Source organism: Aethina tumida, chromosome 2 (genome assembly GCF_024364675.1).
Source record: "Aethina tumida isolate Nest 87 chromosome 2, icAetTumi1.1, whole genome shotgun sequence".
Classification (NCBI taxonomy): domain Eukaryota; kingdom Metazoa; phylum Arthropoda; class Insecta; order Coleoptera; family Nitidulidae; genus Aethina; species Aethina tumida.
The window spans coordinates 26,463,592-26,482,996 of NC_065436.1; the positions used below are offsets into that span (position 1 = coordinate 26,463,592).

Sequence of the window (19,405 nt, forward strand, 5' to 3'; positions counted from 1 at the left end):
AAAATAGGTCACCTCAGTAAGCTCACCGTACAAAGAATCTGAATCATTTAAATAATGTATTCAAGTGTTCTCTCATTAAATAATAATAAACGGTATTATCGATTCTTCTTTAGGTAACGAGATACCATAAAGCTTGGCGTAGTTAACGGCTAGTTTAATTCGAAACAGCAAAAAGTCAGCCTTGCCAAATGAATTTCAAATAATGGTTACAGTTAAGTGTTGTTTTACTTTCCAATAATGTTTCATTCGGCATGTCTATCGGACAAAATTTGTGTTTGTTTTTTATTGTTAAATCTTTAGTGTTTTATTTTTTTTACCTGCGGATTATTCACCTGAGAACGACGAAAGATAAAAATAAGTAGCACTCAGACATACTTAAAAGATACACGATACGAGCTCTTTGACCCATGTAGAGATTACGATGACATTCCAATGGGTGTTTTTTAGGAAGATTTATTTTCTTAGATTATGAGGTTAAATAGTTGAAATTTTCCGTGTGAGAATTCCGAAATTGTACTGTCTTAATGGTGCAAATCGTTTAATTTCACTTTGTAGGTGGCATCCACATTTAAGATATTTTTATAAAATTAAATGGTTTAATACAGTACAGATATAACAACTTTAATGATAAGGACAATTATTCCATAAAATAAACAGCATTATAACCAAAAAATTTTGTCAAAGTAAATTTATGTCACGAGGAAAAAATTGTAGGTTCTTGGAACTGAAGATAATATCAACATCAGTTTTGACCTCCTCTTGATAATTAAGCTGTTTATTACGTAAAAAATTGGTTATTGACAAAAATAAATATAGTCCCATAATGAAATGTCTAGACTGTGTGATAGATGAGGTATAAGTTCTCATTTAACATTTTAAAGCTTTCTTTGAATCTCTAATACGATTGGATAGTTGCATGCTGAAGCAGAATATCTCTACAATCGAATAGAGAAGCTCATCTTTGAGTACGCTTTTCAAGAACATGATGAATTTGAGAGCAGTAGACAATTGCATTGATTACTCGAAAAAAGTATTTTACGTTTAACTTTTTTCAACAAAACATTTTAACGTTTTTTCAACAAAATAATCAGCTTCATAATAAAATTTTTTGTCAATGTAAATATATGACACGACGAAAAAATATTGGGTTCTTCGAAGTGAAGAAAAGGTTAACTTCAATTTTGACCTCTTTTTCATAATTGTCCTGCATGTTACGTAAAAAATTGGGTAATAAAAAAATAAATAACACTCACATGAGGAACTCTGTGTATATGAGGTATATCAGGTGTAGCATCTCATTTAACATTTTGAAGTTTCCTTTGAATCTTTAATACGATTGGTTGATTGTCATGCAGAAGCAGAACGTCACTTCAATCGACTAGAGAAGCTCATCTTTGAGAACGTTTTTCATGAACATGGTTAATTTTGAGAGCAGTAGACAATTGCATTGATTACTCAAAAAAGTATTTTAAAATAGAATAGTACTTTAAAATAATAAAACTTTATTTAAATTAACGTTTATTCAATTGAATAATCAGCAAATAATTCAAATTTTTTGTCAATATAAATTCATGTCACGATGAAAAAAATACTGGGTTTTTGAACTGAAGAAAATATTAACTTCATTTTTGACATCTTCATCATATTTGAACTGTTTGTTACGTAAAAAATTGGATAATGACAAAAATAAAATAGATTATAGTCACATGAGGAGCTGACATTAACTAACAATGTGGTAGATGAGGTATAACTCCTCAATTAACATTTTGAAGCTTTCTTTAAATTTTGGTTCGTTGTCATAGTAACACAGAATGTCTTTATAATCGATTAGAGAAACTCCTTTTGTGCAAGTTTCTCATGAAGAGAATTTGAGAGCAAAATATTCAGTTAATTTATATGTGGTCAACTTTTAATGGTCTAATGATCGATTCATTTGAATTAAATGAATTGCTTATTCCCATACGTTGCATAAGGATTTTTCACCAGATATTTTTCAATATCTTCATTGGTATACAACCTTGATGTTGCATTTCATTCAATGCGTTTAATGCGAATTCATCACTTACTGCATCATCAAAATAAATAGCATAGTTAAAAAGAGCATAAAAAACTCAATATACATAGTTTAACATAAAAATGTTGAAGTATTCTACAAAAATTTATTTAAATAAATTATGAATCAAATTACTTTTTTCTGAGCCTAATAACAACGGTGATTAGTTTTTAAATTCCCATTCCAACGTTTTCCTTGCCCGAAGTCATTACGGTACAACCTTCGACTCCCGGAGTGCACCAACAAAAACTGCAATTAATAATTTTTTCATTGACGCAGCATCTGACTTGTAGGTGGATGCGAATATTTTTTGGACGCAGGTAATTATATCGATTATTTCCATTCTTTGTGCGTCAGCCGCATGTGATCCGAGTGGGTAATGAGCTGATTGTCGGCCATGCAATTAGTTAATGGTGTCAGATATGTTTGGTTTCATTGTTAAAGAAAACAAACATTTTGTGATGCAAACGGTAAACGATTTCAATTTATCACGAACCGTCAATAATGTTACGTATGAAATAAAAATTGAGTTTACAGTTAGCCGAGTGATATTTCAAAAAGAAACAAAAGGCGAAAATTAATATTAAAATTGACTTTTTGCTCTTGTTTATAATAAGTGCAACATATGTCAATCGTATTGATTACTTTCACTGATTGACGGTTTCCAATGAGGCGGTAACATTGCAGAAATAGTTTACGACGCCCAAAAACCCACATACAACGGTCAACCGACAATGGAATACGCCAAAACGGAGCAGGATGTTGGCGAAGAACATCTTCAGCGAAATATGCGTCAGCTATTGCATCCGGCGAGACCGAATTAAAGGGATCACCTGCGTCGAGAGAAAGCCCGCGCCTAATTCGATTCATTAACGACGTCCACGTGTTACGTCTGCGAAATTTCGTGTTTATTTTTCAGCGTAAGTTCGTTTACACCGAATAGAGAGCTAGGTGAAAATCGAGATGAGTAATGGTACATTTGCCGGGACTTTTCATGGAACAGAAAAACTAATTGCTGTGAATTTCAGACGGTGAAAGTACTGCAAATGAAGGATTGTGCTGTTTAAGTAATAGGGTTTGACAGACTAATGAAGTTATTACGTTGTTTGGGATAACAATGCAATTATAATAAAAAGCTATATTTATACAAATTTTAAAATATTAGTTGTACTGTTTAAATTCTTAAAGTAATAAGTAATAAATTTATGAAATTTATAAAAATTTAATAATTTTGCTAATTTTAAAATTTAATTTAACATCTTTTAGTATTTTAGCATTAGCATACGAAATAATTAATACTAATTTTTTTTTTAATAATAATGTTTAATTTTATAAAGTGCAGATTTTAATTCTTAAAAATTAGTATCTGAATAAATTTAAAAAAATATATAAAATATAATAAAAATTAAAAATATTTTATACTAAATTATTAATTCCAGAATTTTTAACGACTTTACAATTTTCACAATTTTTATGGTTTCCTGATACTTTTATTGAAACTTTCAAATTTTATTTTATTTTATTTTATTTTTGATTCCAAGTTCCATGAAGAACAAATTTTATCAGTTTGGATTTCTGAAAAACTTAAATAAATTAATAATACAAATTAACAAATTATTTTCTTATTAGAAATTTTATTTTTCATAATACATAAAATTAATTAATAGTAGTCATTACATATTCCAATAATTGTATTTTAATATTTATTATTTTTTTATATTATATAATATTTTTTTAATATAAATTGTATGTACAAATTTTCACTAAGAATAATAAGAATTATATAAGTACATATTTTAAAAAATTGATTTTTTTGGGTTTTTAATAGTACAGACAAAATTTACATTTTTAATATATTTTCCTTATATAAAGGTAATTTTATACAATATATAAATTGTAACATTCAAATATTAATGTAAATTATAAAAAATTTCTTAATTAAAATTAAAAATTTTAATTTTGTATGTTTTTAGTGGAACACAAAATAAGGTTTTTAATATAACTTTATGTATTTTTGTTATTATGTTCAACATGTTATAAATTTCTAAAAAATTAATTTAAAATATGTGCTTATAATTCATTTTTATTTTTGAAAATGTAAATTATAAATAATCTCTTAAGAATTATTTCATTGAACTAAGTATTATACTTATATTAGAAAATCGTTAAACAACACAAATTATTTTTTTCTTTACAATTACAAATAAGTTTTAAAACTTGTTTAATAATTTATAAGACTAAGAAATTTTAACTATATTTTTCGTTTATTTTTATTTAATTTTCTAATTTTCAGATTTTTTATATTTTGTTAATTTTCATTTACATTTTTTGCTTGTATTTAGTTTCTGATTAATAGTTATATTAAAATTATGTCCATAAAGTTAAACATTCTTAGTCATTTATACTTCGGATAACATACTAAATTAATGACATATTAGAAATATATAATTCGTACAATTTTTATTATTTTTCGTCTTTTTTAAAAAAAAATGATATTAAAACTTATCAATATTTTAGTAGTATATTGCTTGTATTTAGTTTATGATTAATAATTATATTAAAATTATGTCCATATATAAAAATTTTTATTATTTTTCTTCTTTTTTTTTAAAAATAGTTTTTTCAAGATTTTAATATTTGTCATTTTCACTAAAATTTCCAAATTCATTATAATATTTATTTTAAGATATTAGGATTTCCAACAATCTAAAGAATTAATCAATTTTTTAAATTCTGTTAAAGTTATCCTTAAAATGTTTAATTATTTCTATTTTAGATAAAATTTCTTATTAAAATATGTAATTAAAAATTTAAATTTGTATGTGTTTAGTGGAAAATAAAATAATAATAATAATAATAATAATAATAATAATAATAATAATAATAATAATAATAATGAAAATTACAAGCTTTGATAATGTTTTTTTCAATAAAAGTTTCACGTTATATTATGTTTTTTATGATTTAAAATGTTTTTCAAATATAAAAAAATAAAATTATTCTCAGAAAGTCAAAGAACTTTTTGAATTTTATTTTTTTATAATACATAAAATTAATTATTAGAAATAGATATATGATAAAAAATATAATTAAACATTCCAATAATTTTCTTTTAATATATATTATTTTTCGAAATTTTTTAAATATAGGTAACTTTATGTATATTATGTTTTTCAATTTTTAATAAATTAATTTGAAATATATGTGCTTATATAATTCATTATTATTTCTGAAAAATTTATTATTTGTCACATTAGTGAAGTTGTTTAGATGTTTAAACAATATATAAATTATAAGATTCAAATATAAATATAAATTATAAAAAATCTGTTAAGAATTGAACTAAATATTATACTCATAATCTATAATTAATATTAAAAATAATTTATGAGAATTAGGAGACTAACAATTTACAAGATTTTTAATAAAATTAAGAAATTTTAACAATATTTTTTGTTTATTTTTAATTAATTTTCAAAATTTCAGATTTTTTGTATTTTCTGTAGTTTTTCCATTTCCACTTTTTTGTATATAATTTCTGACTAGTAATTTTATTAAAATTATATCCATAAAGTTGAAAAGTCATTTATATATAATTTATATTATAATATATAATATTGGTTAACTTAGTTATTTCAAAATTAATAATATATTTTTAGAGAAATTGCTAATTATTTTATAATTATAATTTTAGATATTAGGATTTCTAACAAACTAAAAAATTTATTAATTTCTTACTAAGAAATAAATAAATGAAAATAACAATGAGTTTTAATACAATTTTCCGAATTTTTAGAATTTATTTATTGGTTACATTTAAAGAATTTTTGAATTATGTATAATTATATCCTTTTAATTTCAAAATTCCATTATAAACAATTAAATCATATTAATTGGAGGATTTCTAACAAAATGAAGAATAAATTAATTTCTTACTAAGAAATTCTATTCAAATTATTCTCAGAAACATCTGTGTTATAATTTTTAAATATTTATATTTTGGACAATATATAAAGTTAATTATTAAAATTTTAACAATTAAATATGTAATTTAAAATTAAAATACATCTTGTGTCAGATTTTATTATTTTATATACTTCAAAAAAAATTAAATTAAAGAAGAATTGGGATTAATTTCGTTATACATTAAATTCATTCGTTAAGTTAGGACTTTAATTATGCTCCTGCATAAACAATTACCCATTGTACATAACATATGATAAAAAATAAGGGAAGTAATCTTTGTTTCTAGAAAACTATTCGTTGCATTGACTGCAACCATGATATAATTTATTACGACAGCTTCGAAGTGCATTATCGAAAAGTTTCCAAAGAAACGGAACGGGGGGGAGAAAGTGACGGGGTGCAAAGCCACGGTAACATGTAAGTACCACCAACGTACCAACGTCCGTCGTGTCCCACCTTCGCCTTGAATGAGCGCGTCTCGGTGTGCCGGTGTGGCCTGGTTTTCGCGGAGCGGCATCGTCCAACTGTTCTTCGTTCTTCCTCAGTGTTGCAAACGTACCCGACAGGTGCAGGAGCGGCTCGAGTACGGAACGGCCTGTCGCAAACGCGCGCCCGTCCAACTTAACACACGCCGTTCGTTCTTCATTTGCTAACTGTTATTTTTTCATACGACCCAGTCGTATCAACGAAAATCGCGATTCGTGCAGGATTTTGTTCGAGACGTGCCACGCGACTCTGTGATGTGGTGGTGCGAGGGCCGTAGGGCCATCTCGGTTTTAACCCTTGGACTTATTATTTTGCTCCAGAAGCAGGGTGAGTTTTTCGGCGATATGCCGCACGCACCGCTACTCGTGTTTACGGTTAACTGGTCGGCTTGATTCTGTTGTGCCGCGTGGTGTTATTGTCTTTTAACTTGTTGGAGATTTTCAATCAGTTCAATTTGGAATATTGTGTGTATTTTCGATTGTTTAACCATTAAAACCATGACAAGTAAATTGGTAATAAAAAGTTTCTTGTCTAATTTGTCATTGAAATCTCCATATTAATTTAAAATAGTTATTCAATCACAGAATATACTTTAATTATAAAATAAGTTGTAACAATCTAATCAATTAGATTAGTTTTTTTTTTGAAACTTTAACAAATTATAAAGTTCTTGATCAAATATTTATATGTATTTTTTTAATATTTCAATTTACTAAAGTTAAAAAATTCATCACTGAAAAAATTAATTAACACATATATTTTTGTTTAAAACTTATGACTCAATAATTTTTCTCATCTTCTCATATTATTTTGATTATTGATTTTTATCCTAGAAAACTGTACTTAATAAAAAAATTTAAGAGTTAAAAAATAAAAAAAGATATATAAAAATATTGAAAAATGAGTTATTTCTATATTGAAATATATTTTACTTTTTACTTTTAATAGTTTCAAGATAAATAAAAATAGTAACAAAAATTTGAACGTACTAAAGAGTCTCTTGTCTAATATAGTACTGAAATCTTTAAGCTACACTTTAAAAATATTGAAAAATGAGTTATTTAAATGTTGAAATACATTTTACTTTTAAACTTGAGTTTCAATAATTTTTTTCGATTTTTTTCTATATCATTTCAATTTTTATCCTGGCAAAATATAATTAATTATAAAAATTGTGAAATAGAAAACTAAAAAAAGAAATATAAATGTAGTAATAAAAAGACAACGTACTAAAGAGTATCATGTCTAATTTAGTACTGAAATCTTCAAATTCTCAACTTTTCTTTAAACATATTGAAAAATGAGTTATTCAAATGTTGAAATCAATTTTTATTTTTTTCCTAGCAAATTATATTCAGTTTCAAAAATTGTGGAGTTTAAAATTATAAAAAAGGTATTAAAATAGTAACAAAAAGATCGAACGTAGTAAAAAGATACTCTATTCGTTTTATTTCAAAAACGTTTTATTCAAAAACCGCAAAAGATTGAAATATAGATTAATATTAATAATTTAATTCACTGAAGAGAAATTTGATATTAAAATTTATCAATATTGTAGTAGTATGTAAATTTTTATTTATTTATTTATTTTTCTAATTCATTAAGAAACATAAATAAAATTGCTAAAAAGTTCCTTGAATTGATTTGAACTGAATAGATTTTTACACATTTATTTGTAAAATTTCTATTGAAATCAGAATTCCTCAAGTTATTTTTAACCAAAGTTCTAATTTATTACGTTATAGGAGTTCTTGATTTGTGACTCGACGTTTTTCTATATCGTTCTAGTTCTTGTCTTTTATCCTAGCAAATTGTACTTAATTATAAATGTAGAAATTAAAAAATATATAAAATGAAAAGATTCAACATAAAAACTTATCTTCTAATGAGGTATTGAAATCACTAAAGACTGAACTATTTTTTAAGAACTGTAGAATTATTTAAATCATTAATTTAAAAATTAGTATTAAAAATTGATTATTAATTATTAGTTGTATTTTATAAATAGGGACCATAAAAAGTGAAATACATATTAAATTTTATTAATGTTAAATAAATTCATTCATAAATCGATTTATGAAACTCTTAACATGTTTCATAAATTCGCTAAATAATGCGCAAATATAATTTTGAGTAAATTATATATTTGAGTTCATTAGCTTCGTTGTTTTGTTCCATTTTTAGCATATTTTTATATCTTGAAATATCTAAATAAAGTTAAACTTTAATTTAATAACTATATATTTAAAATGCCACAGGTTTACTTTACATTAAAAAGGTAGAATAAAAATAAATTAATATAAGTTTCATCTTGAAATTCATTTTAAAATTTTGCATACATATTGCAAAACTAAGTAATAAACAAAATAAGACTGAATATGCTAAAAAGTTTCTTGTCTAATAGTGTATTAAAATCTCCAGTTAATGAACTATTGTTTTTAATATTTAAAGAGATTTCTATATATTTTATTTATAATTTTCTATTTATTTTATTTATAAAATAATTTTGAAACCATTTAGTAAAAGTTATTTCATAACTACCGTTCATCAACATATACTCAACCCATTTATTTAATGCTGATTTATTATGTTATTGGATAACATCATTTTTATATATAAATTTGTCAAAAATAGTTTAAATAATAGATAATTAAATAGCTAAGATATTACGGTTTATTAAATTTTAAATCATAATTTATTAAATACCTAAAATATATTTTAATTTTAAAATATACAATGTATTGTAAAACATAAACAGAAATTTTTAATTTTTCTACAAAAGGATTTATAGTGTATTTTAATGGAAAATTTAATATTTCAAGTTTTTAAGTGAACGATATATATATATATATATATATATATATATATATATATATATATATATATATATATTTATTAAGTAATAAAAAAGCATATCTAACAGTTTATTTATGTAAATGTAAAATCAAAAAAGTTAAATTAACATTTCTTTTGAATCCCACCGAATCAGATTATAAATATTCTTCATATTACTGTAATATTACTTATATTTATTGTGTTTTTATTAATAATTTTAGAACATTTAAAACACAGTTATACTATGTGCAGATTTTACCTCATTTAACTTACTCAATAAAAAAATGGACATTACAACAAAAAATTAAATTTAATGATAAAAAACTGTAATCAAATTAAATTGGAATTAGTATGGCAAGAAAATGTACCGTTCGAATGTGAAATTTTATTACCATGGAATTTTTAAATTTTTGTAATTTATTCGGATTTTTTTTTGTGGGTTAATGCAATTACGTATTTGAAAGAAAACAAAAGCACTCGCCAAATGTAACAAAACAGATTAATTATTCTCAAAAACTTCCAATACATTATCTTATTCATATAAACTTTCTATTTATGTGCGTGTTTTAAATTTAAATGTCAGCAAAGGCCTTATTATCCCATTCTCATAACACATTCAAATAAATGCCTTGTGAATAATTCACGTTGAAACTAGGATGGCAAAAATGCTAACGAATAAATAGCAAACCGATACGTGAATAATTTTCCGGTTGCATTCCTAAATAGAAATGCCACCGCGAAAAATTAATATTAACTTATAGATGCATAGTTGCTTTTTATGATCATCGGCATTAATTACTATTTATAAAATCCTACATCATTTACTCGGTAACGGTACGACTACATTGTAGGAGATGCAGAATTCCTCGATTATCGTATGCAAATGTATCAGAACGTGAATCGAAGGAGACGAGAAATGCGTGCAATAATCAATGTGAGCAACTAAAAGTAATAACGTCTTATATGATATTATTCAAAGGTGTTTTTAAAGTCGACCTAGAAAATGCTGCTCGAAACACACCGACCAACTCGACTTGGTGATGAATCTCATTAGCATGCCCAGATTTGAAGTGGGTCACTCATAGTTTAATACATTTAACGGTAAACGTATTTAATTAATTTACAAATTTAATTGGCGGCAAATCGTACAAAAAACAAATAAACTGCGACTTAAGACGTTTTAAAACGTCCGAATTTTCAAAATTCGATGAAACAACACCGGGTCTCGTTGTCTTTGGCGATTTGCGGTGGTGTGATTAACGGAATAATGAATTTTGTGTGCCAAAGGGACTCGCACTTATTACACAAACACCTGTTGTTGTAACAGTAATAATGTTTTGAAGTTGTGTACAAGCGCACTCTATGACTTTTCATCGATAAATCTTCAGTCTGTACCGTTCCAGTGCATATGTTGTTTGTACAGATGATTACGTGAAGATTTGCCGTGTAATTAACAAAATAATTTCGTGTGGCAACGCACTATGGTGGTCCTCTGTGAGAGTAGCGGAAAGCATTCTGTATTTTTTTTAATACTTGACATATTCAAATGTTTTCTTTGTCTAAAAAAGTGCTTGAAATAGAATTATAATAAGGACACTACATATATCTAACTGTCCAATAAATATTTAGCTTTTTCACTCAAGACTATATGTTTTTTCTTGGGATTCTGCAGAGCCTAATAGATAATTTTTAAAAGCACTACAAATATCTAACCATCTAAAAAATGTTTAACTTTTTCATTAGTCCCAATATATATTTTTTCTTGGGATTCTGCAAAGCCTAATAGATGGAGAGTTAGAGTCCTCTCAAACGACCATTTTCTTATGACATAATTAAAAGCATTACAAATATCTAATCAAGTAAAAAATGTTTAGCCTCTTCTTTCAGTTCTATATTTTTTTCTTGGGATTCTCCATAACCTGGTGGACGAAGGTTTTTTTCTCAAACAAATGTATCATCTCCTTGTGGTATAATTTATAAAAGTGCTATAAATGTTTAACCACGCAATAAATGTTTCATTCAGCTCAATATATATTTTTTCTTGTGATTCTGCATAACCTGGTGAATGAAGGTCTAATGTTTACCCAAGCAAATGTATCATCCTTGTGGGATAATTTATAAAAATGGTGCAAATTTCTCACCATGTAATAAACATTTAGCTTTTTCATTCAGCTCAATATATATTTTTTCTTGGGATTCTGCAAAGTATATTATATGGAGATTTAGAGTTCTCCCAAACGACTGTATTATTTTCTTGTGGCATAAATTATAAATATCCAACCAAGTAATAAATGTTTAGCTTCTTCTTTCAGTTCTATATTTTTTTCTTAGGATTCTGCATAACTTCTTACAAAGTCCATAAACCATATATATGACCTATTAATAATAAATTGATTAAGTAATAAAAAAGCATATCTAACAGTTTATCTATGTAAATGTTCTATATTTTTTCTTGGGATTCTGCATAACCTGGTGGACGAAGGTCTAACGATTTCCCAAGCAAGTATATCATCTAACATAATTATGGGATAATTTATAAAAGTGATACAAATGTTTAACCACGTAATAAGTGTTTAGCTTTTTCATTCAGGTCAATTTATGCTTTTCCTTGGAATTCTGGAAAACCTAATAGATGGAGATTTAAAATTTTGTAGTTAGATAATTTGATTACATTTATAATTTTTTATCTATTGATTACGCTTGACATGTGAATTATGTTATTAAATATTTCAATTCTCAACTTTTCACGCTGCTTAGCTGAGTCTTTCAGCCATCAACCGTCAAACAACTGTTCACGTCGTGCCACAATAAAACATTGATTTAGTTTATCAACAATGGTTAAATCATATACGAGAATTCGTCATTTAGATTTGTTCTGCGGCTCTTTATCTCGTACGTTATTGTACCGAGTGTGCCACTGACCCACTCTCCACTCCGGAAATTATTCAACGAGCGTAGTTCGATGACAAGCCAAACAATTTCTTCCACATTTTTTTAATCTCCCCTTAAGCAAATGACTCAATTAGCTAATTTAAAACCGATAGAAATTGCCGCCATAAATCGTCTATAACACGCGACACACAAACGATTCTCGAATCGTCTTTTTTCATTTCAATTATTCGAATTGCACTTGAGAGCGGAAACGTCATGTACGACCGGTTTCTCCACTAAATCATCTAAATTGTATTTGCTTACTGGTATATCTGATTTATAGCGGTAACGCGGAAACAGTATTTCCAATTATCTGTAACAACCCACGTCGCTCAATGTGCGGACGACCACAGAGATATTCAGTTTTAACGTTGCTGTGTCAAAATCTATTTATTTATTTATTTATTTTTATGAGACTCGATACATAAATGTTAAATCTATTAAATGAGTTGACGAATCACGAAAATGTTTCGAAAATTGAAAAATTTATTAACTTGTCTAATGTGGAATGTATAATATGTATAAGTATAATGTCAAGAAGTATAAATTTGTCAATGCCCTAGATTTTACAAGTTTCTATTATAAAAATGATGATTACAATGTAAACAAAAATGAATCTACTAAAATCCAATATATACCTTTAATGGATTTTTTAAATGAATTTGAATGTAGTATTGTTAGATTTGTAGAATCATTATAAATTCTTATTAATAAGAAAGAGTTAACTAACTAAGAATATTGAAAATATCGACAATTGAAATATTATTCAAAATATACAAAGGATGTCAAGAAATATAAATATGTAATTGTTGTAAATTTTAGAAGTCTTCCATTATAAAATTGATAAGTATAATTAAAAATGATTAAAATAGAAAATATACGAAGGATGTCAATAAATGTAAATTTGTTGTTGCCCTAAATTTTAGAAAACTCTATTATAAAACTGATGAGTATAATTTAATAATGATAAAACAAATAATAATAAAACAAAAATAAATATAATAATATAAAAAATCTAATATATATCTTTAATATGTATTTAAAATTATCATCTTTAGAGAATTGTTTGATTTTTAGGAATATTTCAAATTTTTATTAAGAGTTCATCATCAATTGTATAATGATTAATTCTTTAAAGAGCCAACTAAGAATCTTGAAAATGATTCGTAAGTGAAAAATTAAAATATTTAATATTACGATTAATTTGGAAAATACACGAAGAATGTCAAGAAATATAAATGTATAATAGTTTTAAATATTATACAATTTATGAGTATACTTTAAATAAAATAAATATAATATAATAAACAATCGAATATTTACCCTTACTGTATTTTTGATTTTTGAATCTTCATAAAAGTTGTATCAATAATGTGTTATATTAAAATATTCTTTTAGAGATTTGTTTGATTTATTTTTATTTAGCAACAATGATGCTTGAAATAGTTCACTAAGAATCTTGAAAATTTCATTAGTAGAAAATTGAAATATTTAGTAACAAAATTAACATGAAAAATGTATAATAAATATCAAAAAATAATAAATTGAAATATAAAGATTTTAACTAATATAAAAAAACATATATTTAACACTTTTGTTCAAAATTGGAAAAAATACTAATACAATTAATATACAATGTGACGACTCCATAAAATTTGTATTTTTTGGCCGATTTTAAAACACTTTTTCTCAATTGTAAAACATGAAAAACAAAATGTATACGTATTTTAACTCAAAACCAAATCTACTGTTTAATTTATCAAAGACGAAAATTGATATTAAAATGATTTTTAATTTTTCCACAGAATTATGTACATGTATATTTTTTTTTATGAAATTTGGTATAAACCCATTTCAGGGGGTACTTAATCCAGTGCTGTAATAGGAGTGGTGAATGATATTTTTAAAATTTGCTAATTAATTTTATCCAACATTTTCTATAAATTATTGATTCTAAACAAAAATGACAATTTTATTTTTTATTCAAATTAATATATGTTATCAAAGAAAAAAGTAAATAAAAGTATAAATTTATAGAAAAAATATAATATAATTAAAATTTCAAATATTTCATACAAGTATTTGACGTATCAAAGTAAATATTAAAATTATATTATGTACGTTTGTTTACTGTAAATATTCTTTTTATATAGTTTTAGTTTGTTTATTTTTTTTTGATACATTTTAAAATTGTAGGCTCATTTTTATAAGATAATAATAATTTATAGTAAGTAAAATTAGATTATGTACGTTTATTTACTGTAAATATTATTTTTACATATTAAATGTATTCATAAATTTTTCCTCATATATAGAATTGTGTTTTCAATATAAAATAGAGATTGAAGGCATTCCTGATTTACTTAATTATAATAATATATATATATATATATATATGGGTCACACTGTATAAAATATGAAAATATAAAGAAAAAGTGATGTCCCTAGTTTAAATAAACATAATTATTGTTTTAGGATTTCTAAAATTATATAATTAACATTTATGAGAACCACCGTAAAGAAAAATTATCTGCAATAATGCAAATACTGTAAAATTGATTAGGTGATGCGACAGGTGTGCTGTAGATTTTAGGCGTCCACTCGATGGCACACTCCGGATAAATAGTACGAAGATCCTAGGCATAATTACTGTTGATTTGTTTAAAATGTAAATACTCAGTCACAAGCGTTTAAAGTTGCAACATGTCAACCTAATATAACGGTGATGACTTCTGTTATCGCCTCAAGAAATGCGTTTTTCTACCGAACGAAACATATTAAATTATTCACGTGCGTGTTCGTTGCTTTTCTCTTTTAATCACCAAATGCGATTGATGAAATTGCCGAGAATGTAGATCTACAAAATTTCTTTTTCGTATCCACCCAAATTAATTGGCAAAGTATTTTAATATTAAGCGGCCGCTCCCGCCAAATTCTGCGAACGTTATAATTAAAAAATATCCAAATCCGTACATCGAATTAAGGAAAAAATCGTTCGGATATGATTAATCGTTCGGCTCGTTATGGAGAAAGGGACGCGTACAAAAGAAGATTGGACATTGACACCTGAAGAAAGTTACCTTCGATCATTCACGGTTGTTCGATAAATGGATTGTTATTTAAGTCCGTGTAACGTTGTGGTTTTGATGTAACTAAACGAGTTCCCACTTAAGTTCATTGCTGTAAAAGAAATTTTTTCACGGAACTCTCTGACAACCGTTTTCTTCAATCGTACATCCCTTTGCCATTTTCCGACTCAACGTGACGTAAAATACAATTAATCCTAAATCCAGATCTTCTCGACTTTCTATTTAGCAATGAGTGTTTAAACCCACATAATATACACGTATCGAAATCCGTGTAAAAATAAAACAAATAACATTACTCATGCAGGTATTTGTTATAATATAAAATGTGTCACGGTGTCTTTAATTCACAAACGAAGATGGACTGGGTCAAAGTCGTGCCTTTGGATCAATTTATGGGCTTTTAATCGGATTGATTAGTTTCCCTCAATGGTTAACGAACTAATGTTTAATGGAGGCATCAATTAGGTAGATTAATGAAGAAATTATCCGTAAAATTTGCTATGAAGGACGATTTATGTTGGTTTAATTAATTATTATTAACCGGTTAAGGTGAAATTTAAGTCCACTTATTTAATTCAATTTATTGGGGGGTTCTTAATATGACGTAAACATGTATCTTTTTAATTATTAATATTAAATTTCATTAAATATGTATTGCATCATTTTTACTTACATTATTATTTTATATAAATGATTAAGAATTTCATTTAATACTTAACATTTAACATAAACTATTGTTTTTCTACAAAAATGAGCGCGAGGTTTTATTAATTAATATTCTAAAATTATCAAAACTTATAATAATCTTATTTATAATTGTTTAATCCAGAATATTTAATTCTTATTTTAAATATTTGTGATTAAATAATGTAATGAGACTACAATTTTATTTTTTATTCAAAAAAATATATTTAATCAAAGTAAAACTATAAAATTATCAAAATGTAAAACTAATAATTTTATTTGCAACACTCAAAAAAATAGGGGGAGTAAACTTTAATCAGTAAATTTAATAGCAATATATAAAATAATATTTACAGTAAATAAACTTTCCTAAGATTTACTTTTATACGCTAAATACATTTATGAAATATTTCGAATGTAATTAATTTTATTATATTTTCATAAATGATTTTTTATTTAAATAATATATTTTATCAAAGTAAAACTATAAAATTATCAAAATGTAATTAATATTGTTAAATAATAATTAAGAATATTTTAATTAAAATATTATGGTAACATTAAGCAGTAAATATTTATATGAACATAAAATAAACTAAAGAGTTTTTAAAAAGTAAAAAAAAAACATGTTTTACCACAGTAAAACTATAAAATTATCATAATAGAAAACTAACTTTTCTAATTATTTAATCAAGAATATTTCAATCACTTTTTACTTTATTTTTAACCATAAATAATAAAAGCTTTTATTACTATAAAATTATATTTTTTATCTAATTTGTGATTTAATTTTTATATTCTACTGAAAACATTAAAATTTATGAATGAACGACGAAAGAAAACCGTCGATAACACAATCAACAAATGCGTTTACACGAATGCACGAACGCAAGTAACAATGATTTTTATTAACAACAAGGTGAAGTTCCACGCAAACAGGAAAAAAAACCACTTTGTAGTTAGTGCATTACAACCTGTTGGTCAACGCCTCTGTTTATGGGTGATTTAGTCCGGCACGTAAGATGATAAACGCCGTACCGGTACGTCATAATTTCCATCGTTTTGTGTAGTTACTCGAGATTGCGATCTAAAATTACGTGCTTTGATACGGAGAAAGTAGTAAAACTTCCCATGGTTGGCTCACAAACGGCTCGCCACATACATCCGCAATCAAAAGGGACCGGCCCAAGAAAAACTCGAATGGAGAATATGTTTATTTATTGTTCACTTGGCACTAATACGGATACATGTTTTTGCGAATAACTTGCCGAGAGACAACCATGAATCATTTATGAATGGTACAATGTTAACTTTGTGCTACAATTTTAATTAAATTAATTGGTTCATGTGTTGTTCTTAAATTTTTGCTAGAGATAAAAATAATTTAGTATATTCATTTTAGTTTCTGGGAACTCACATTCAGGGTGGTCTATCTAAAATATAAAGTCAACCGTAACTTTTATTGTTTATAACTTTTTTTCTAATGGGTATTAACTCAAAATATGGACGACAACAAATTCAGAACTAACCATAAAAATTGTTTTCTAAATCGTCTTTATAAGCTCTACTTCAAGCAATTTTAGAGTAAAAAAATGTATAACTTTTGATTAGACCATTATTTATTAATAAAATACATTTTCTATTGATTTTGGCATAATTCAAAAAAAATATGTAGAACTATAACAAGGAAGCAATTAGAACTTATCCAATAATGAATAAAATCTAAATAAAAATTAAAACTAAACATTTTCCTTAAGTAAATACAGTTTAAATTTCAAAAATTATTTTTTTCTCTTATGTAACATATGTAACTTTTGGTACAATCGTGATTAATTTTGTTTCGTGTTATCCTAAGACTTATATCTACAGTCCAATAATAAACTTATTACAAAATGTTTCGACAGTAGCCTAGATTTTGGGGGGTTCCCATTTTCTACGCCACTGTATATTTTTTCAAAAATGTTAAGCTTTCCACATTCTGTGAACTATTTAAAAGTAAAAAGTTACTCTTGATTAATTTTGATTATCACAGTGATTTTTGAGATATTTCAGAATTAATGTTTACTTTAATTTTTTTGAACATTATAACTGAAATGTCTTAAAAACGGCTGTGATAATCTATATTCGTCAAGGGTACCCCTCTTTTTCTAAATTGAGCAAATATTATGAGAAGCTTAAAAGTTTTAAGAAATATTCAGTGATATAGAAAATAGGATGAGAAAAAGAGAAGAACCACAGAGAATCCACACCACTGTAACAATATGAAAAAAGTTTATTGCATTAAATTGTGGGTACATATTTCAGGATAATGCATATTAAATTTAATTCCGATTAAAACTACGGAGATATGAGTAAAAAACGATTTTTAAATTTTAATTGGGCGGCCGTATTTTCTTCAAAACTTTCAGTTATATTTCAATTTTAATATTTTAAGAAAGGTAAAGTGATATTTATACAATAAATACTAAATTAAGGAAGTTAGGCTATATTGAAGTAACCTCAGATTGTATTTATGTTTGTATTTGTGTTTGTTATATGTGGATATCATACCAAGTACCATATTAAGTGGCAAAAGTAAAAATCAGATTCTTCTAATAAATTTATTTCGTCTGAACAACTGAATTATGGAATAGAGTCAAAAATATCTAAAAATGTTGAATAGTGAAGCTGAAGCTGAAGAACCAATAGTAATGAATACATTAATGCTTAATAAAAAAATGTTTGGCATCTCCATTTGTGGATACTTGTTCGTTAAGACGTTTCGTTCATAATGATAAAAAGAATTAAACTGTTTTTCATTATCTACTTGTTCAGCTATCATTCATTAAAATCATGTTACAAATAAAGAAGTTAGTTAGTTACTTCCATCTTTAAAGAGCCACCATGTATTCATAAATGAATAAATCATTCACATGTGAATACCACCAAAGCATCTATGCATTAGATCTTTCGATAGTTCAAGACATCCACTGGCAATAAATCTCAGAGGCGCGTCCCTAGTGGACTCAGCCTGAGGCCAAGGAAGATAACGAGATTATTGATATTGGAGCCATTGTGAAGATTTACGAGTGGTAAGAAGCTCGCGTTCGCGGAAGTGGCCGCGTGCAGTCCAATCGGAGCGGAACAGAATAATGTTCTGAACCTAGGTCGTGTTATTCTTCCTCCATATCGACGTTTATTTTAGAATAATTTTCAGGATCACACAGCCCGGTAATATTGCGTACACCGTGACCTGGCACGCACAGACGACTCAATAAAGCTTATGATTAACCGTAAGCAGAGATGGGAATTTGTTAATTATAAAAGCTGTTGCTGCTTAGAAAATTAACTTGGTCTCCCAGATGTCGAATGTTGTTAGTTG

At 25.9% G+C, this 19,405-nt stretch overlaps 1 protein-coding gene across 2 annotated transcripts in view; it reads left to right on the forward strand.

Moving 5' to 3' along the window:
* The first annotated feature begins 6,514 nt into the window (after positions 1-6,514).
* Positions 6,515-19,405, forward strand: part of LOC109600888 (sushi, von Willebrand factor type A, EGF and pentraxin domain-containing protein 1) — a 41,582-nt gene continuing 28,691 nt past the window's right edge. For both annotated transcript variants that reach the window (XM_020017066.2, XM_049963724.1), the window contains exon 1: positions 6,515-6,832. In XM_020017066.2, coding sequence (XP_019872625.2) covers positions 6,760-6,832 — 73 coding nt within the window. In that variant the 5' untranslated portion in view covers positions 6,515-6,759. The remainder of the gene's footprint in view (positions 6,833-19,405) is intronic.